The sequence below is a fragment of the Bidens hawaiensis genome, unplaced genomic scaffold (genome assembly GCF_021521415.1).
Source record: "Bidens hawaiensis isolate Kalapana, Puna unplaced genomic scaffold, B.hawaiensis_p1.1 tig00019326_1, whole genome shotgun sequence".
NCBI classification, from domain to species: Eukaryota; Viridiplantae; Streptophyta; class Magnoliopsida; order Asterales; family Asteraceae; genus Bidens; species Bidens hawaiensis.
Genome location: NW_027492932.1, coordinates 457538 through 478561, shown reverse-complemented (window position 1 = coordinate 478561; position 21024 = coordinate 457538). Strand labels below are relative to the sequence as shown.

Below are 21024 nucleotides of genomic sequence, written 5' to 3'. Positions count from 1 at the left end.
AAAGTAGTTATTTGTAGCATGGCCAATCATAGCTTGCACCTGAAAAACAAATTCATGTAGTATGATATCATTAGTAAATATCATATTCGGAAACAAGACCTAATAGATCATAATCGAACCTCTCGACATAATCAAAGACTATGCATCCAGAACACCTTCGTTGCATTGTGAAAAATCATCTAATTCAGTCTTGATTCCACCTACAAATTAAAAAGCATCAATTTATTAATCAATCACTTAACACGCACGCACGCGCGCGCACACACACACACATAATTAAACCCATATTTGAAATTTGATCTGCTACTGTTAGAAGAAGGACAAGCAGAGAAATCAATACAGGATGCTCATATTCAGGTACAAGATATGTGCAAACAGAACTGTGTGTAAGAGTTATTGTAAAAATTACATGTAAATCAAATAAACAATAAATTAACAACATATATGAACTAATGGTATGTTGGAATTAGGGATGAGCATTTGGAACTTGGTACCGGTACCAAAATCGGTACCGATTTGGTACCGTCGGTACCGAATCGGTACCAAAGTTTTAAGTTTTGGGATCGGTACGGGACCGGCACCGGTACAGTACGGTACCGGTATTTCCTGATTTTTACCTTCAATACCGGTACCAAGATTTGACGATTTTCGGGATCGGTATTTTCGGTACCGGTACGGTACCGAACTCATCCCTAGTTGGAATGGGGATGTGAATGGATTTAAAACATAAACCCATTAACCAAACAGTTACGTCAATGATATTGTTATTCTTTAACCATTAATAAAGCATGATCTGAGTTATTTTCCCATATTTAAGCAAATATTAAGTCTCAAAGATTATAAAAAACAACGTTTAAACTGATTCTCAAAACGAAACCAAAACAGATAAAAACAAAATAATAAACAGAAAACATTGTCTGAAACGAAAAAAACCTGAAAAAAAACTAAAACAAAAAACCGAAAAAAATAAAATCAGACTGAAACGAAAAAAAAGAGGAAAAACTAACCACGAACCAAAACCAAAAGCAAATGAAACTAAAAAAAACTAAAACCAAAAACCGAAGTGAAACTAAAAAAACTAAAAGTAAACCAAAAACAGAAAAGAAACTGAAAAACTAAGGTACCGTTTGGTATGCAGTAATGACAGTAGAAATGGAATGATTCATTAAGGGGGAATGGAAAAAATGGTGTTTGGTTGCTCAATGGAATGGAATCATCCATTACACATGGAATCCCATTTCATCAAAACCATTCCTTCCCAACCCCCCTTTTTTTTTCATTCCATTCCTCCTTGACCCTACTTTCTCAACAACACCACCACCACCATCGGCACCACCACCAACTCCGCCGCCGCCACCACCGCCACCACCATTTTCGTCGCCGGAGCTACCACCGTCGCCATTGTAGGGTTTTTTTTTTTGTAAAAAGTATTTGAGATAGGAGTGTTTTTATTTTTTCTATTTCATTCCTATAATTTTTTTTATACCAAACAACATAAAGTAATAACTCATTTCATTCCCATAGGTTAACCAAACAAGACAAAGGAATGGTAATGCTTCATTTCATTCCCTTGCCCATTCCATTCCTTCTCTCATTCCATTCCCCCTTCATTCCATTACCTTTAACCAAACATACCCTAAAACTAAACTGAAAGGCAAAACCAATGCACTCAAAAATGAACCAACACCAAAAATTGTAAAAGCTGAAACAAAAAATTGATTACAAACCAAAATAAAACTAATAAACAAAACGAAACTAAAAATCAAAAGTGAACCGAACCCAAAACTAAATAAATTGAAACAAAACCAACAACAAAAATCAAATCAAAATAAAAACAAAACCAATAAAAATGAAATTGCAAATCGAAAAACTGACCGAAACAAAACCAAAAACTTTGGATTTCTAAATAAAGATAGTAATTTTGTTGGGCGTTACAAACAACTATCCATCATAAATTTAATGGATAAATAACCCTACAAAATGTAAAGATTTTTTTTATCAAACTTATAAAAGCTTTCAAGTAGATAGGTAACTTCAGAAGTCAAAATCAAGCAATTTCTATACGAAATGTTTTATTTTGAATGAAATTTGCTCATGAATCTAGAAAATGAATATCATATAAGTTCTACAAACAATGCTTGTTAGACTATAACCAACAATAACATTTAAATGGGTTATTTTAGGTAAAAGAGCATTTCATCAAACACTTGGTGTGAATGATATTAAAATCAATCCGGAAAATCCATTAATGGTCGATTTAGGTCTTCATAGTTAAAGTGCTAATGGATACACATGGATATACATATTAGAAGCGTTGTGATCAAATACAACAATTTAAAAAAGCATCCATAAAATCAACCGAGGTAAAAGAAATCTACGAAACAGAATTATATTAATATTTACTATTCCAGTATTGGTTAAATCAAATTGAATATGGAAACGCCATACAACTTTTGCATTCAAATAGAAGATGATGGACTTGAAAGCCGTTTGCAAAGAAAGTTGTTTACATTCATTAGGACTTGCATGCTTTACAACCAAAGGAATGGTTTTTAATATTTTTTTAAAATAAATAACAAACTTAAATCATCAAATATTAATATCATTATTTTTAAAATTATTTTTAATAGTGTTTCCTAAAAAAACGTAACATATTTATATCAAATTTGATCCGACACTAATTAATGTATTTATGGAAAATAAAACTTTTTCTTATTAAGTTTTTTTTTTGGTAAATTATTAATTTCTTTTTGAATTATTTTATTACAAAGAAATTCTAAGAATTCTTGTTATTTTTGAAAATTAATCAAATCAACCAATAGAAAGATATCATACTGTATTGCTTTAATAGTAGATATAGATATAGACATAGATATAGATTTATGGCGGTATAACGATTGTCAAGTGATAGTCGGCGGTATGATTTCTCGGGCAACTGCCAAGCCAAACTCTGAACCGGTGTGAGTCATAATAGCAACATAGTCTGGTCAGAATAGGAACAGAGCTCTCCAATTTGGAGGGCGTGGTGACCTAGAAACACAGGAAAATCGCCGTTCTTAAAAAATCTAATTTCTAATTCAATAACAATTCTCGTGGTTAATAATTTAAGCGGACAAATTTGTATTTTAGGCACAATCATCTAAGAAGTTTGTGATTATTTAAAAAATGATTACAGTTGTTTCTTTACCTAAGTTATTATTATTTTGAGATCTATCGGTATTTAGAAGCTACTCTTTGCATAATTTTTAAACGGCCATAACCTTTTGCACGCTAATATTTTGAAAGAAAAAATCCATAAAAATAAAAACATTATTATTCTATTTAATTTAATTATGGAATTGCTTATTAAGGATGTTACATTTAATTCAAATCAATTTTGAATATCGCCTTCCTAATCTTAACATGATATGCATGGAATGATTGGCCCAAATACAGAATGCTTTTTAATTTTTAGATTCTTAGTATTGCAACCAGTGTTTTAAAAATCAGTTTTGTAATCGACTAATTTCGTATATAAAGTACAAATTCGTATTTGACTCGATCACTGTTCATGTGTGATGCTTAGTTCGACTTCATTTGTAATGTTTATTAATGCACTTTTGGGTTATTTTTTTGAGTTGAAGTTGTATTTATATAAAATTACAAGGTAAACTATTTATCCCGGTTCAAACGGTTGTATCATTATTAAATCAAATCCGATACGAATGAAAACATGAGATATAGATATATATAAACATGCAACAATAATAATTTTAAAAACATGAGATGAGGTGATGAATCCTAGCTTATTGGACCAAACAAAGGACACATACACCAATCGATAAAGCATTAAAACTTGATGAACTATATCCATTTATGGCGGTTTACATACCATATATATCCATCATTTAATTTCTTCCTTCCATTTTATGTCGATCCAAAAACCAGAAAAGAGCTTTCGTACTTTAGCACAAAGTTAAAATACCTTTTAAATAATCGACAACACGTGACCAAGAATCTTTAGGTAACGAATTATTAGTTCGCCTTCAACACCAATCAAATTCTTGGTGGAGATCATGGCAGTAGAAGTTGAACAAGTATCTACCATTGATGATGATGGCAAAATAATAAGAACAGGTATTAAAGTTATTATTATTATTTTGGGACTTCTGGTTATTTGTTAGTGAAACCAGTCTGAAAATATTATTTGTTGAAACCAGGCACGTTATGGACCACGGTTGCGCATATTATAACCGCTGTGATTGGTTCGGGTGTACTGTCACTGGCTTGGGCCACGGCTCAGCTCGGTTGGATTGCAGGGCCAATTGCCTTGTTTTGTTTTGCATTTGTAACGTATGTTTCTTCGTGGCTTTTATCGGATTGTTACAGGTCTCCTGATCCCATTACTGGAGCTAGAAACCGATCGTATACAAATGCTGTTCGAGTTATCCTAGGTACATGATTTGATTTTTTTATTATACGTGTTGCTTAACCTAAGCGTACAAATACATGGAGTAATTATGCTACTGGAAATAATTATTATTGTTATTATTACTTTGCAGTTTTTGAACTAATTATTTTAGTTCAAAACTGTACAATAATAATTACTCTGGTTATTTGTATATTTGGTATGTTAATTCATTTGTACCGGATTTCATCCTTATGTTCGTAAGTAGTAAATGACGGTGTGTTTTTCAGGCGAAAAGCACGCATGGGTATGCGGTTTTTTTCAGTATGTGAGTTTTTATGTAACTGGGATTGCTTATGTGATAACAACTTCGACTTGTATGAGGTAGTTAGTTACTATAATGAGTCTTAGCATTTAATGTTTTCTTGATGAATGGCGAGTTTAAGGTTGTTGATAATTCATCAGGGCGATTTTGAAAGCTAATTGCTACCATAAAGAAGGACGCAGAGCCGATTGCGAATATGGTGGCAACTTCTTTATGCTGTTGTTTGGAGCAGTACAGATTTTAATGTCACAGATACCAGATTTCCACAGCATGGTTTTGGTGTCGGCCGTTGCAGCCACAATGTCGTTTTGTTACGCTACTATCGGTTTTGGGCTTGGTGTCGCTCAAGTAATTGGTACAAATCCCTTTACTTAGGTGATGCTATACAAACACTAGCTCCAAAAGTATATCGGTGTGTATGGGCCGTATGATGTCAAATCAAGTTTGCATACAAAGCATGTCATGTCATGCATGTCGTATGATAGGACAAAAAATGTTCATACGGGCCCGTATGATTTTATCAACAAATCATGCAGGCCTGTATGAGTTACCCATATGACCATCTTAGAATGTCATATAATCAGTATGACCATTTTCTCCTATCATACGGCCCGTATGGACCATTTTACTGCATGACACGCTAGTGACGTCTAGATAGTATGCCAGTGTTGTTAGTATAGCTCCAGCCATTTATATTTCTAACCCCAATGGACGTATTAAAAGCGTATGATTATTTGAAAACCGCAGAAAATGGCAAGATTGCTGGGAGCATTACAGGAGTCCCGGGTGTTAGTGTAGTTCATAAATTGTGGCTAACTTTTCAAGCACTTGGAGACATAGCATTCGCGTATCCATATGCTCTTCTTCTTTTAGAAATTCAGGTTATTAATCAATCAATTAGTTTGTTCAAGATTGGTTGCTTTTGATTGTGTTATACACATGCATAAGATAATGTTTTTGGTGTATTAAAGGATACTGTGAAGTCGCCACCAGCAGAAAACAAGGTTACAAAACGCGCTTCAGCAATCGCAATTCTTGTGACGAGTTTTTTCTACCTTGGATGTGGGTGTTTCGGGTATGCTGCATTTGGGAAAGACACACCGGGAAACCTCTTGACGGGATTCGGGTTTTATGAACCTTATTGGCTTGTCGCCTTTGCTAACGCGTGCATTATTGTACATCTAGTAGGAGGATATCAGGTAAACCTTCATTGCTTCACATAAACAAAGTCAACTCTTTTGACCTTTAAGGTCAAAATAATGTGGTTTATAAAAGACTACATAGTTCATCAAAAAATGAATTTTCTACCCTTTGGTTTGACTTCAAAAGTCAAACTGTTAGTTCGTCATGAACGATCGAACTTTTCACCTCTAAAATTGAAATCAACATGGAATTTATCATATTTCTTGACCATTACTTATAATTTTATAAACGGTTTATTTGAGTTCAACAAAAGAAATCGAATCGTTATCTTTTAGTTGACCTTAAAAGTCAATATTGTGATATTTGTACACAATGACTAACTCAACCCTTTATGAATTCAAACAAAAGCTATACAGCCAACCAGTATTTGCATGTGCGGATAGATGGTCAACGGAAAAGTACCCCAACAGCCAACTTCTGAACAGCTTCCATGAAATAAAGCTGCCATTATTACCAGTTTTTCGGTTCAACGTGTTCAGATTATGCTTCAGAACAGCATACGTCGCAACAACAACTGGAGTCGCGTTGGTGTTCCCATACTTCAATGAGGTTCTGGGTGTGTTAGGTGGATTGAATCTATGGCCATTGGCCATATATTTTCCGGTAGAGATGTACATTGTGCAAAGAAAGGTGGAAGCTTGGAGCCGAAAATGGGTGCTACTTCAGATATTCAGTGGTGTTTTGATGGTGGTATCGGCGGTGGCGTTAGTCGGGTCAGTAGCTGGACTCATAGAAGCAAAGATGAAATAGTAAAAATGCAATTATATTATGCATGGCTTATTTTATCTTATGACTATAGTTTCTATTAGACTAATTATCAGATTTACTTGAATACTTGAATGCAGTTCTACTATTTGTTCCTCAGTTGGACATAATAATTAAGATATAATAATATAAGATGATGATTGATGAAGATGATGTATCCGCCAACACCTGCAATATATATGATTAACCATAAGTTAAGAATGATTATTAATATTCGTAGTCATTTTTTTTCTTGAAAAGTAGTTACAGTTATAATATTACCAATTTATAACTATATTTATATGATGTTAATTGATAACTTCTCACATTTTACTTGGGTTTATCCATTATTATATGATGTTAATCGATAACTTCTCACATTTTAAGAAAATCGGTTATAAATACTATATGATGCTAATCGATAACTTCTCACATTTTACTTGGGTTTATCCATTTTTTATAGACAGAATTACAAATTTTGTCCTTTAAAAAAAGCCAAATTACGGTTCGTGTCCTTTTCTAAGTTTCCTTGCAGGCGGTGTACTTTAAACTTTTTTTTTCTACACGTTATGTCCTTTATGCTAACTGGGTTAGAAAAACTCAGTTAAATGCCCTCACGTGAGGCGCATGTGAGGGCATTTTTGTCTTTTCGTCTACTGGTAGTTATTTATAATTAAAAAATAAATTAATATATTATAACAAAAATAAATAATAGATATTAAATATATACTCTCTCTCTCTCTTCCCGTCTTCTTTCTCTCTCTCTACTCTCTCCCTCCCTCTCACTACACCAACACCACCACTACCTAACCACCAAACCAACCACCGTTCTCAGCCGTGACCACCACAACTACCATCACATCTTCCTCCGGCCATCATGTCCGCCGGAACCCTAGCCTTCGGCTAGGGTTCCGGCCATCTCATCTTCCTCCTCCCTCCTCCTCATCGCCGCCGGAACCCTAGCCTTCGGCTCTCTCCTGTTCCTCTCCCGCCGCCTCCTCCCACCACCAACCTCCAACAGCCGCCTCCACCGCCAGTACCACACCAACCTCCCTCAACGCCGCTTCAACGTCCGCCGCCTCGATCTCAGCTTCCGAGTCGGCCGCAACCGCCGGATCGTCTTCCTAGTTCAGGCCGCCACGTTCTTCGTCAACGAGAACGGAAGCAGGTCGCAGCTGTGGTTTTCGATTAGAGTTGGAGGAAGCTCGGTTGAGAAAGAAGTCAACGCGATGATGGCTTTGATGGTGATACGGTGGCTAATGATGCCGGTGGTTGTGGAGATGATGGAGGATGTGGGTGCGACTGATCTTGGTCAGTGGGTGGGTTAGGTGAATTGGGTTTTCGGATACGGGTTTTGGAAAAGGATGGGTCGGGTTCGGGTGATAGGGATCGTTTGCGTTTGTGAACGGAAAGTGTGGTGGCGGTTTGTGAGATGGAGAGGAGGTGGTGGTGGTGGGTTGAAAGGAATCTGCAACGAGGTGGCCGGAATTTATGGTGGCCGGAATTTATGGTGATGGTGGTGGCTTAGAGAGAAAGAAGAGAGAAAGAAAAGAAAATATATATAATACATTCCCCTATTAAAATTACAATTATGCCCATCACATGTCTGGCACATGTCATACTTAACTGACTTTTTCTAACTCAGTTAGCGTAAAGGACAAAACTTGTAGGAAAAAAAAGTTTAAAGTACACCGCCTGCAAGGAAACTTAGAAAAGGACACGAACCGTAATTCGTCTTATTTTAAAGGACAAAATTTGTAATTCTGTCTTTTTTATATAATAAATAAGAAGGTTGGTGCCGGTGGAGCAAATATTGGTCCACTTGGCAGGCTATGATTGGGCCATATAATTTATATTGTTTTTTTTCCTTTTTTGTTTTAATTTGATAATTAAACGGTTATTTGCGTCGTCTCACCATCCGGGGCCGACAATGCTCGGTTTTACTGACTCACCGACACAACACCAGGGACGACAAAGCTCCGGTTTTACCATCAACCAAGTTTTACCGACATTTTTGTTTTAGTTTGGGTACCGTAATGAACGTAACTAAAACCGACCGAATTCTTGTCAACTCATCGCCGCAACGCCCACGACCGACAATGTTCGGGTTTTGTCAACGTCCGTGCTTTACCGATTCACCGCCCCAACGTCCGACACCGACAACTCTTAGGTTTTACCAACGTCTGTGTTTTACTGACCGAATAAACGGCATTTTAAATATTTTTATTTGTTTATAAGTTAATTTGAAGAACTTATTTCTTAGATTTTAACGCTTGAGTTTTACCAACATTGCTTATACCGTAACGGACGTAATTGAAATTAGCCAAATTCGCGTCGACTCACTGTCATAACACAACTTGTACATAAACATATCCGACTTGGCCCAGCGCAACGCGCCCAGTAAAAAAAGACTAGTTGAAATACAAATTTGAAACTTTTACTACTTTTCCGAATTTCACAAACTTATTTTTACTCGGTTTTAAACTGAAAATAAAATATTTTCAATGCGACTTAGGATGAGAATCCGGCTAAAATGAATTCAAATTCAAATCCTTCACCAACCAACACGTCGTTATGTTCTGGTTTTCTTGCCCCCAAACATCCGAACAAAACGGACATGCCAAACGTATGCTCCGACACCTAAATGACATCGTGTACCCACCCCCACATACCGCAAACTTTCTGGGTAGAAGCCCTCGACACCGCCACTTATCTACAAAAGACAACTTTTCCACCCCACGCTTTGCCATTTACTTAAAGACACCCGACACACGACCATCTACGAGTCTTCAGGTGTGCGTGCTATGCCAACACCTCTGCCACCAGCCCCATAAACTACATCCCAAACATGTTAGGTGTATGTTTCTCGGATATCTTGAACACCACTGTGGTTATCGGTGTTACGACCAACAACCGCCAAAATCATCATCGTTGTTCTGTTTGTTGTGATGCTCAGTCTCTCACATTGTAGAACACAAAGCCATAGATAATTATCTATATATCTCCTGATAAATACAATTATTTAAGTACAAACATTTTACCACTTTATGCGGATCCAAAAACCACAAAAGAGTTGATGGATTTTAGGACAAATTAAACTTCAAACAACATTTTAAGTAATCTAACCAAATAAGAGCCAAGATCCTTGACACATTCGCTAAACAGTTGTATGTAGCACATGCCCAAGAATCTTTACAAGATACAATAAAAGGACCTGTTTAGGGTAGTGTAGTTCAGTTCAGTTCAGTTCAGTTAAACGTAGGTCTGCAACACCAATCAAGTTCTTGCATGGAGCCGGCAGTAGAAGATGAATGCGTAGCTGCAGATTCCACCATCGATGATGACAACGGGTAAAAATGATAACTTTTATGGAATTTTAGTGAAACCGGTCTGAAAAGATTTTGTTGAAACCTTCAGGCACATTATGGACAACAGTTGCACATATAATAAACGTGGTTATTGGCTCTGGTGTCTTATCATTAGCTTGGAGCACGGCTCAGCTCGGTTGGATAGGACCGATTGCATTGCTTGGTTTTTCAATTGTAGCGTATGTTTCCTCGTTTCTTTTATCAGATTGTTACACGTCTCCTGATCCAGTTACTGGAACTAGAAACCGATCTTATACAGACGCTGTTCGATTTATCCTAGGTACACAAATTGGATTTATTATTATTATTATTATTATTATTATTATTATTATTATTATTATTATATGTTCATAATTAGTAAATAATGGTGTGCTCTGCAGGCAAAAGGCATGCATGTATGCGGTTTTCTTCAGTATTTGAATTTTTGTGGAACTGCTGTTGCTTATGTCACAACAACTTCCACTTGTATAAGGTAGTTAGTTATGTGTTTTATGATAATCCATAATGGCGATTCTGAAGGCCAATTGTTACCATAAACAGAGACGAGATGGCGTCAAAATAACGACTTCCAAGTTGATATTGGTTTGGGTTTGAGTAAAAATTCTATTAACCTAAAAAGTCAAAGCTGTTGGTTTGTCTAGGGCAATCTTATCTTTCATGTCAAAACCGTGTTTTCTGTAATCAAAATCAACATGGGTTTATCAACTTAAGAGTTTTGATTTAAGATTTTATGAACAAGAGTCATTATCTTCTAGCTGACCTTAAAAAGTGAAAAAATAGTGTAAAGAAACAAGGGGTGTTACGTGCACTTAATCTATGACTACTGGCTATATATTTTCCAGTAGAGATTTATATTGTGCAAAGAAATGTGGAATCTTGGAGCCGGAAATGGGTGATACTTAAAATATTCAATGGTGTTTCGCTGGTGGTATCGGCAATGGCCTTAGTCAGGTCGATAGCTGGGCTCATCAAAGCATTGACGAAATGGTAAAAATGTAATTATGCACGGTTTATTTTATCTTATAGCTACAGTTTCTACCAGACTAATTATCAGATTTACTTGAATGTAGTACTTCTATCTGATTCTCACTCTGACATGACAATTAAGATACAATATAAATCAAGCAAAATAAGACGACGAAGATGATGTATCCGCCAACACCTGCAAGTATCAACCATAACTTTAGAAAATATTTTTAATGGACTCTCTTTTGAGAAAAATTACTATAATGTTACCTCAAGCTGTTCTTCAGTGAATGAATCTTTCTGGACACTCCACGTGTCTGCGTGGGTCCGACGAAACTCTGCAACTGCTTTTGTAACGGTTGATTTAACAGGTGATGGCTCGCCAACAAAACGCGCCAGTAAGGTAGCATGCTCAGGCAACCAACTAAAACAGAATAAATTAAATTTTAAAACCTTTTTTTATAGAAATATTATAAAAAAGCCTGTTAAAAGAGGGTACCTGGGCATATCATAAGGAACCGACAGCACACAAGCAGCAAGAGCAAGAACACGACCATGTATGGAGGCAACAGAAGAACCGCCACTCGAGTTTCTGCAATTTACTATAAAAATTAAAACATAAATACATTTTGAAACAAATTAAAGTAATAAAAATGATTTTAAAAAAGCAGAAAAACCTTTGTCTTCGTCTTTTTTGAAGCTTCATAGCCTCGGTGTACGCTCGTTCACGGAAGTCCTTTGATAATTCTCCGTCCTCGCCTTTCATTAGGCCTGCTAAAACTGCTGCTGCATGCTCCCGCACCTGTAACAAAACAAATTATTTAATATTTAATAATATAAATCACTCTGCTTTAAAGGAAGAATTAGATCATCACAGCATGTTAACAATACCTCCACTTGGTTATCTGTAAGTAGCTTCTCAACTGTTTTCCATATTTTCTGTTTCTCGTCACTGGAGAGTATGAATGTATGCCTGTGAAAATTAATAGTAGATAAATTTGTATAACATTTTTACTATTAATACAAATATTAGATGATGAAAGAAAAGAAGCGCATACCTGTACATAAAGCTCCTTAGAAAAGTCAAAGTAGCAGATCGGGTCCGCCAGTTAGGATCTTCTGCTGAAGATAACAGAACTGATACTGCTTTTCTAAGATGATCGTCTCTGAATATTCTCCATTTCAACAACTCAAAAGCTGCTTTGGCCAACATTGATAAGTCTTTATTCGACGTTTCCTTCAAAATAACAAATAAACCATTATAAATATTTCTTTCATTACTCAACATATTTCATTGTTAGTAAATTAAGTAATTTAACATACCTGTAATGAGATCACAGGGTATAAAAATCCAACAAGAACATCAACTAGAACCGCAGATCTTCCAGACTTCATTAATGAGATAACAAAATGGAACAGCTACACATATAACAGGCAAAACTTTAATATGTTTGTACAATTAAGACAATAAAATGAACCTAATTTAATTATTCATTACCGTTTCCATCCACTGGACATCGTCTGGTGAGTTACTACCATCTGACCCTGAGAGTGTGTTTGTGTCTGCTAAATTTTCTAAATTGTCGGAAGGATTTGCATTCTGAATTGCCACCACAAGTTCAGATGCACGTTCTTGTAAAAGTTTATCCCAACTATCTGCATTCTTTCCATTTGTAGTATTTTTCCCGTTCTCAAATGAATGATCTTTATTAATGGATGCATGTAGTCGAATGTTGGAGCACAATACAGTAAGTGCAATTGCAATAGCTTCCCTAACCTGTTGACATATACTCGAGACTATAAGCACATATATAAGAATTTAAGAATATATGTAAATGAAATTTAGAGTTAGCCATTCAACTAACTTGTGTCAAATTAAGACTTTTTTTTTACTCAGAAGCATCAAAGTTTCAAATTCTTGATATGGAGTTGACCGTTTTCAAAAGTTTCATATAAACAAGTTTAATGAAAGTTTTGAAGGTTGGTCATATTTTAAACTTCGAGGTTTTCTGCGGTGTGCAAAATACAAATGGAAATTCAAAATTGCAAAAAAAGCTATCAAGTTAAGATCAAATGGTTTCCATGCACCAAGTCAAAAAAAGTCAACTACCAAAAAATCAGCTGCCACATCATCATTTTGACCAGATAACCAAATCACATACCTTAAATCAAACCTTTTGAAAGCTGGTTACATAAGTGTAACTTTTCAAAAACTTTGATGGTTTTTCATGAAGTGAAAAAATTGAACAAAGTTGGTTACATTTTTATAAAATTAGTCCTACTGAAAATGAGTCTAAGTCGCAAAAAATAACTATTTCCAGCTAAAATATACTCACATGGGCAGTGGGATGACTCATGTTATCCAGCAACTCCTGTAACAGTTTATAATGAAGCTGAATTTCTGATAATGGCATCCTTGGGGGCGACACCTCAATCAAAGCAGCAGAAAGAAACGAGTAGCGTTTGGCAACAACAGTTGTGGTTACAGTTTGTGGCAATGGTTCAACCAAACAATCCAAAATCCTTTGCCTTAAAAGCGGTACCTTTATTCCATATTTACCCTTGCCAGTAACTGCATACCGTATGCAAGCAGCCCACTCAGGAATCGACTCAACTGATGGTGCAAGAAGAATATTCTGCAATTGCGCCTTCATCCAACTATCCCATGCTTCCACAAGCCCAATAATATCTGCATGCAACAAGCCCGCAAAAGCTTCAGCAGCAACACACTGTTTTGATCTCTCTTTTGCATTTACAAACTCGTTTAAGGCGGTTTTCAGTGACAGTAAAACCGGGACACCACATTCTTGAACTAAACGTTTGAATATTCGTGCAAAACTTGAGTAAAACGTATCGGTTCCGAATAAAGAAATCCAAGTGGGTGTACGAGGCCATGAAGATGAAAAGTCAAAGTAGAAACGAGTGATTGACTTATCTGCTAAACTTTGAAATGAAGAATTTCCATGGCCGCCCCTGGAAGAGTTTTCATTGTCGCTAATAATATGGACATTGGAAAGGCTGTCAAAAGTGTCAGTAAAGAACCCTTCTTCTTGAAATATATTACTTAAAGTGCCCTCGAGAGATGATTTGGTGTTCTCTTGTAAATTTTCTGATGCTGACAGTTTATAAGGTGATTCTTTTAGTAGCATGTTTAGAGCTGAGATTGCTAGTATTCTTGTCTGTGGAAGTTGACTTTTCAAATTCTTTAGGAAATGACCTGAAACACATGTCACATACACACGAGTTTATATATATATATATATATATATATATATATATATATATATTCCAACTGAATTTACAATATATCCACATGAACCGAAAAACTAACCAGCAGCTTCGTTAAGAATCTTTGGTGACAAAGTTGGTTCACTTCTAGATGAAATAGCCAACAATAGTAGAACCCTATTGGCCATCAAGTTATACCTAAATGAAACATTTAAACAAAATTCAGTACAGTGTTTATTAAGTGGAAAAACTATGTATGTATAGAGATGATGAATCATCATAGTTCATAAGTTATACCTCCAATGTAAGTTGGTTGACTCAAAACTCATAGAACCTATCTCAGAAACCAAAGCTGCAAAGTCTGTCCCAGATTCGCCCTCCGACTTCCGGAACATGTTTCTAGAGACCCCCGCAAAATAGATGTTGTATTTCACAAAGAGCTGTTGATTTTGACAAATAATCAGTATAAATGTATAACATTAGCAGGTAAAACGCATAAACATATGCTATGGAATCACATTTAAACATTTACCTCATTGATAGCTTTCTGGGATTTCAACGATTCATGCTGAGAACTACAAGAAAAGAAAAATGAAACCGAATGTCACATGAGTACTAAATTTAAAAATTATAACTTGAATTATCTTATGTACACTTGCCTCAAAAGGATTCCAAGAAGAAAAGATGAGAAAGATTTTGGTTCCTGTTTTTAAAAAACACATAAGAAATTGGAAAAAAAAAGAAAAGAAAAAGGGATAGAGTTAACTCTTTGAAGTATTTCAAAAATAATATACCAAAGTGAGATGCTTTAGAACAGTTTGAGTTCCAAGAACCGCACATGAACCTAAAACCATATATTCCGGTGAGCTCGGGATTCTCAGATTCTCAGTGAGTGCAAGCACACACTTTCCAATTAAAGATGGCCACCGTTTGATCATTTTCACAAGTGATCGCCCAGCAAGCCTGAAAGTCAAAATATACAGTATAAAAGTATTAAAAAAACGTCGCACCAATTGACAAAATAAAATAAAGATTCTTTCTTTCTAACTCACGTGCGAACAGTATCATAGCTATGCACACATAGACTAAGAAGATCATCCAACAAAACATTCACATTTTCTGAAGGAGATACATTTTTACTTGTACGGTACAAGTGGTACGATGATTGTGAAGTTCTCCACGTATTGTGCATGTATGCTTTGTCAATCAGTGCCCATCTTGGCCTAAAATGAAATAAACAAATCAATATTCAAAACCAAGAAAATATAAAACTCCATCTTTCAAATGTTAGTAAAGAGCTTTTACCTTTTCTTTCCTTTAGTCTGAGATGGCACAATAAAGTTAACCGGAGGCTCCATAATTGCAACCGATTCTAACTTCCATGCTTGTCTATGGTTAGTCCACTCTTCATATTCAGAACTTCCTGTACAGAAAATACTCAACAAATACTCAAAAATAGATAAAACAGATATTTAGTATATAAAATATAATTATAGAAATATATTTACCATAGTTCCCCAAAGCCTCAATAACACGAATAAGAAGTAACAAAAGAATGCTGTCATCTGATTTTTTCTCAAGCAGGTATCTGAGATACAAGTGCGATACGAGTGTAGAACAGATAATGAAAAAACGATAAGCGGGTAATGGAGAAACGATAGATGGTAAATTTGAAAACATAATTATTTACTTGGAGGCGGTGTGGATAATATTAGCAGCTTTTTCACGCAATCCAGTGCTACCAACAATCGAACCCGTTGCTCCAGTGATTAAAAACGGTGGATTTTCAACTTTCCCGTTTTTAAAAGACGGTATAAAATCAGGCAAACATGACAAAACACCTTGTAATGAAGAATCGATCCTCAAAAGTGTCACTTTCAAGTGGTCTTTTTCATTTCCTGAAAGCATAACATTGTTTTATAACTGTTTATTACTTTATTGCAACTTCATTAAGGAGTTATAGTTTTACCTGGATCAGAGTGAATATTATCTTGACATATTTTCAGAAGCTCCTCTAAAGCTGATTCCAGATGCAGGTTTAACAGATCATTAGCAAATTGAACTTCTTCATCATTGGGGATATGCCAGTTGGGACCCATAAACGGTTCATCATTTGAAAAATCTTTATTACTAATCCATTCTTCAAGTGGAGTTGATGAAGAATGGTTTGAAACAGACCTGTAAAGTCAAAGTCAAAGAGCATAGACAATAAAGTACTGTACCATTTACACAAGCACATTGTGATAGAATTGATTTGATGTTCATATAATTTGTCATCACCTGTACTGATCAACAGGATAATAGAGAACCAGGCTTCCAAGTAAGGACCGAAGGACTTGATCACCAGCTATGTTAACCTGTCAAATTATGAAATTTGAAGGAAATTATTTAATGTCAACTAATAAAAGAAACATATATCCAAGATGTTTAACAAAACCTTCCAAGATGGAGATTCAAAGGCAGAATATATAGCTTCTTTAAATTGATCTTTGTAATTAAGAAGTGAAGGACCCCCATAACTGATTGCAATTGACAACACCTTCAATTGATAATCAATTGATGTTTCTAGGGCTGGAGAAAGTGTAGCTCTTGCCTGCAAATATGCAATAAAGATATAACTTTGACAAAAGAAAGTCAAGCATACCACATATTATTAAGAGTTACAAAAGAAACCTTGTTCGATGATTGGCGGGTGAAATTTCCACTTCCACCAAAACCCGTGAGGGGAATTCCTTTCAAAGATGATATAACAGAAGACAGAAGAGGTTCAACAAGATGATTCACCGCCAATTCTGGATTTGAATGAATGCAAGCACAACATAACAGCCCAACTTCAGCAATAGCTCCAGGTAGAATATTTGTTTTCACAAATTTTGACACTTTTTTAATAGCCTGTTCAGTATAAATGAAAAATCTTACTATCTTGAATAAATAAAATATAAGGCGATAGAATAAATACCTGATTGTACAAGGATTTTGAAAGTCTTCCAAACAATATTTCCAGCATGCAGAAATACTGAGGACCGTCTTCAACAAGGAATGTTCCAGATGTTGCAGGTGAATGAACATCTTCATTTCTGCAAGACCTCATTTTTATAAGTACCAAAAATAAACAGGCAAAGGAGCAAAATTTCAAACTAGAGGGGGGGGGGGGGGGGGGCGGGGGAGACATGTAAATCAGCCAAAATGAAAGTAATTACAAAACACTACTGGGTTCCAAGTGTTGTAACAACGAAAAAAGACGACAAAGAAACTCATCAAGCCATTCTGAGAACCGTTCTGCAGGCATGAATGACAAATTATCTGCATCATCATCCAATGTTCTCATCTGAAATTAACATTTCAATTAGATAAACTTTGTTATCTTTAAATAGATTGGCACAAATTTAATAATTTAAAATTAATATTTACGATTACATTAGAAAATATGGAGGCAATGAGTTGCATAGTTGCTAGGGTTTTAGGTGGATCATTGGCATCCATCCCAAGCAATGCATTGGTCAAAGATATCATCAAAAGATCACTGAACATATTAGCATCATTAACATCATCAATTTCCATTGATGAAGCAGATAATGACATATAGAATAGTGATCGCCCAGAAAACGCCACTGATGTGACAGCTGTCTTCAATTGATGTGTTGCTGTCATCTAGCCAATTAAAAAACAAACAAGAGTGAGTGAAAATGAACCACTAGATATTACTCAAAATGCATATTTCATCACTAACCGTTTCTAAAGCCATATGGAACCGAGACACCAAAAAGGGAAGAACCAATGAGGGCTCCACATAAGACAAAATAGATGTTGCAGCAGCAACTGTTTCAGAAAGATGCTCGTTTTTGCTGTATTGACCACTATCGATTAACTTCAAGACAGTAGTCACATAAGATTCCCTTTCTGATTGTCCTAAACAGAATTCAATCTGTTTGTTGCTATCTGGATTCCTGAGTAACCAAACCATTATATAAAAAACCATATAATCAAGTGTAATATAAAAATAATAATAATAATAATAATAATGACTTACTCTTTTTCTCGTTGTAAACGTTTTCTGAATGTATAGACCAAGTGAAACAAAAATCTTTCTAGCGAGTAAGTCCAACGACCGCCATTAGAAGGATGGTAATATCTGTAAAAAGCATCCAAACATGTAAACACACAAATAACAGCCATAAACTTGATTAAAAATGCAAGTAACAAATTCTAGAAAACAAACTGTTCTAAGAGATTGACCAATTTGTCAAAGTGCTGCTGAGCCGAGCTACCAGGCCTTAATAAATAAACCTATACGGAATTATAAAAATAATATCTTTTAACAACCAGATACAAAATAGCAAACATTTTGTTAACTTTTTATCACTTGCATATTAATCTTACAATTGATTTTGCCATTGCTTTAGCTGGAGTTTGTGATCTGTTGGTAAACAAGAATCGTGTGTTTCTTGGGACATCAATAGAAAACGGGTATGATCCGCCTCCACTTGCAACTGGCACCTGCAGAAGTAATTTATACAAATGTTTACTGTATTTTATTTAATTATATAAAATATCTGTTAAAAGTACCTCAAACATGTTGAGAAACCGACTGAATATTTCAGGTAAAAGATCCTCCCAGTTCTTTACTTTGTAGTTCTTTATAACACGGGCCAAAATAGCTGCCCATTGACTATTCCAAAACTGACAGTTTGGTATAGAATCCCATTGCACAATACACTCATTTATCCACTCACTGTCATGAAATGATGAAAGCAAGGTTATTTAATTAGTTAGACTAACTAATAAAACAAACATAATTTATAAAAGTATAGATTACCGTGAATAGAAGTCCTCGTTGTCCATGTTTGTAGGAAGGAAGAGTCTCACGAATCCCGAACCCTCAAAAGCCGAGTTATGCCATGGATTTTCAAGTAGAGATCTGAAACTCAGTTTCAATCAAATAAAACATATAAAACATGAATATAACAAATGATCATTTTGAATTATTATACTTATAAAAGATTCAAACTTTACCTAAATTCAGCCCATATCTCATTAGCAGAACCTGGTGGGAAAAATCTTCTACAGGACCGAACAAGGGAAGTAACTGTTTCAAAATGTCTTTGTCTTATCCTCCATCCCTCCGGTCCTGTATTCCTGTGTACGGATTCATAATAAAAAATCAACAATTTGCTATCTTTTATTCATACAATTATAGTTTGTTTGAATCATATGATGGACGTGTTACCTTGTAAAGTGAGTTTGAACCAAAGTATCATAAAACGGGCGCCAGTCAACTCTCAAAGTCAACTTTTTGCGAAAATTATTCAGCAATCGCACAAGAACATTTCCCCATCTCACCTAACCAAATAAACATGATTCCAATTCCGATTCCTACTTCAGTATCATAGTATAGATAACGGAATAATAAATTAAACATATTTTATTGACACAAAAGAATACCTGAGCATAAAGTTTATCCTGAGATGCATTAAACACTTGTAGTCCAAATTCCACTAGAGTAACCACATCTTCCAGTGATACATCACTTTTCGCCTTTATGAATCTACATGATTGATAATAACAATAAATAAAAAAAAACAATAACAATAATAATAATAATAATAAATAAATAAATATCTTGCTTGGAAAGATATTTATTCCCATCCACTGTTCTATCACAAAACAAACCAGCTATAATAATAATTGCAAGGGATATTCAATTCAATAATATATTAACTCAGGAATCAAATCACTCTAATAGCATGTAACAAACTAACAAACTCATTAATAATAATAACACGAGATAGTGGAAGCAGTTGCACTAGTTTAGGTATATGCCTATCCTCTAACAGAATATTTGTAGGCAGTACAATTATTAAAAAATTAGGTTAACAACAATGAATTATCCCCAAAATTGAAGTAATAGTTGACTTAGAAAGTCAAGCAGACGGCGATCGATGTTAATTGCATTGAAGTGATGTAGTAAGAGCAAATTAGAACTCACAGGTCAATGACTGAGATCCATTTGAGAGTGGAGTAGACGGATTCCGGATCATCGGTGACGTAAGCATCTCTGACGGAAGATACGACGCCGGCGAATGATTGCTTCTCTTTGGTGGTTGCGACGGCGACTGGTGGCGGAAGCCAGGCGTTGTATCGATGCATTTGTAACGCTGTGTGTGTGTGTAATTGTTTGTGTGTGTGTGTGTGTGTGTGTGGGTTTATATATATATATGATATATAGAGAGAGAGAGGGAGTGGTGTGTTTCTTTTTGGGCAAGACAGAGAGAGAGATTGGAAAATATATTAGAACAACGGCGTGGTTGGGTGGGTAACGAAGGAATGGGTGACCGGCAAACCAAGTCGGCTAGTGTCAAGTACTTGCTGATCTTTGTGAAACTGATTACTTGTATTTAATTCGAGTTTATAATATCTGTCATGTACTACAGTTATACTTTAGTGTAATAGAATTATATGTTTGTTGTTTATACTTTATTCTTGTACTAGTTAAATCCCGTGTTACACACGAACGGAAAATATATAAAACTTCACACACACACACACACACACATATATATAGGGGAATGTTCATGTGCATTTTAATCTTTAACATGAGAACGTAGGAAATAATACCAATTTATAAAAAAATGAGAACGTAATAAACAATACCAACTAAAATACCAATCCACATAAACAATTATTTATAATAACAAAGAAAAAAACCTAAAAATTACAACAAAAGAATCAAAGTCAAGAAGAAAACAATAACATCAAATACCAGCAAATACTAATATCAGCAAAAGAAAAAATCTAATAATAAC

The 21024-nt window shown here is 35.3% G+C and overlaps 2 protein-coding genes across 2 annotated transcripts; one reads left to right on the top strand and one right to left on the bottom strand.

The window, feature by feature from the left end:
* The first annotated feature begins 4033 nt into the window (after positions 1–4033).
* Positions 4034–6814, top strand: LOC143558119 (putative amino acid permease 7). Its single transcript, XM_077047027.1, has 7 exons — positions 4034–4116; positions 4200–4433; positions 4678–4771; positions 4853–5067; positions 5460–5593; positions 5684–5911; positions 6264–6814. Exons 1-7 carry the CDS (start codon positions 4056–4058, stop codon positions 6663–6665), a joined length of 1368 nt encoding a protein of 455 aa, XP_076903142.1. The 5' UTR covers positions 4034–4055; the 3' UTR covers positions 6666–6814.
* A 4201-nt stretch (positions 6815–11015) lies between these two features.
* Positions 11016–20382, bottom strand: LOC143558122 (proteasome activator subunit 4-like). Its single transcript, XM_077047029.1, has 35 exons — positions 20208–20382; positions 19664–19766; positions 19449–19561; positions 19235–19357; positions 19038–19139; positions 18788–18953; positions 18602–18718; positions 18441–18508; positions 18252–18353; positions 17952–18168; positions 17639–17872; positions 17422–17549; positions 17181–17298; positions 16895–17113; positions 16659–16814; positions 16502–16578; positions 16191–16399; positions 15912–16119; positions 15730–15809; positions 15527–15644; positions 15274–15444; positions 15016–15184; positions 14881–14924; positions 14754–14796; positions 14519–14661; positions 14325–14419; positions 13330–14210; positions 12492–12770; positions 12317–12412; positions 12052–12230; positions 11885–11966; positions 11671–11795; positions 11493–11585; positions 11264–11417; positions 11016–11189 (listed from the first exon to the last, which is right to left on the bottom strand). Exons 1-35 carry the CDS (start codon positions 20366–20368, stop codon positions 11148–11150), a joined length of 5415 nt encoding a protein of 1804 aa, XP_076903144.1. The 5' UTR covers positions 20369–20382; the 3' UTR covers positions 11016–11147.
* Between the last annotated feature and the right edge of the window lie 642 nt (positions 20383–21024).

Coding starts and splice junctions, on each gene's coding strand:
- LOC143558119 (XM_077047027.1), top strand. CDS start 4,056: ATGGCAGTAGAAGTTGAACAAGTATCTACCATTGATGATGATGGCAAA. Junction 4,117..4,199: donor TGGCAAAATAATAAGAACAG/GTATTAAAGTTA, acceptor TGTTGAAACCAG/GCACGTTATGGACCACGGTT. Junction 4,434..4,677: donor TGCTGTTCGAGTTATCCTAG/GTACATGATTTG, acceptor TGTGTTTTTCAG/GCGAAAAGCACGCATGGGTA.
- LOC143558122 (XM_077047029.1), bottom strand. CDS start 20,368: ATGCATCGATACAACGCCTGGCTTCCGCCACCAGTCGCCGTCGCAACC. Junction 12,771..13,329: donor TGAGTCATCCCACTGCCCAT/GTGAGTATATTT, acceptor ATATGTCAACAG/GTTAGGGAAGCTATTGCAAT. Junction 12,413..12,491: donor ATGTCCAGTGGATGGAAACG/GTAATGAATAAT, acceptor TTATATGTGTAG/CTGTTCCATTTTGTTATCTC.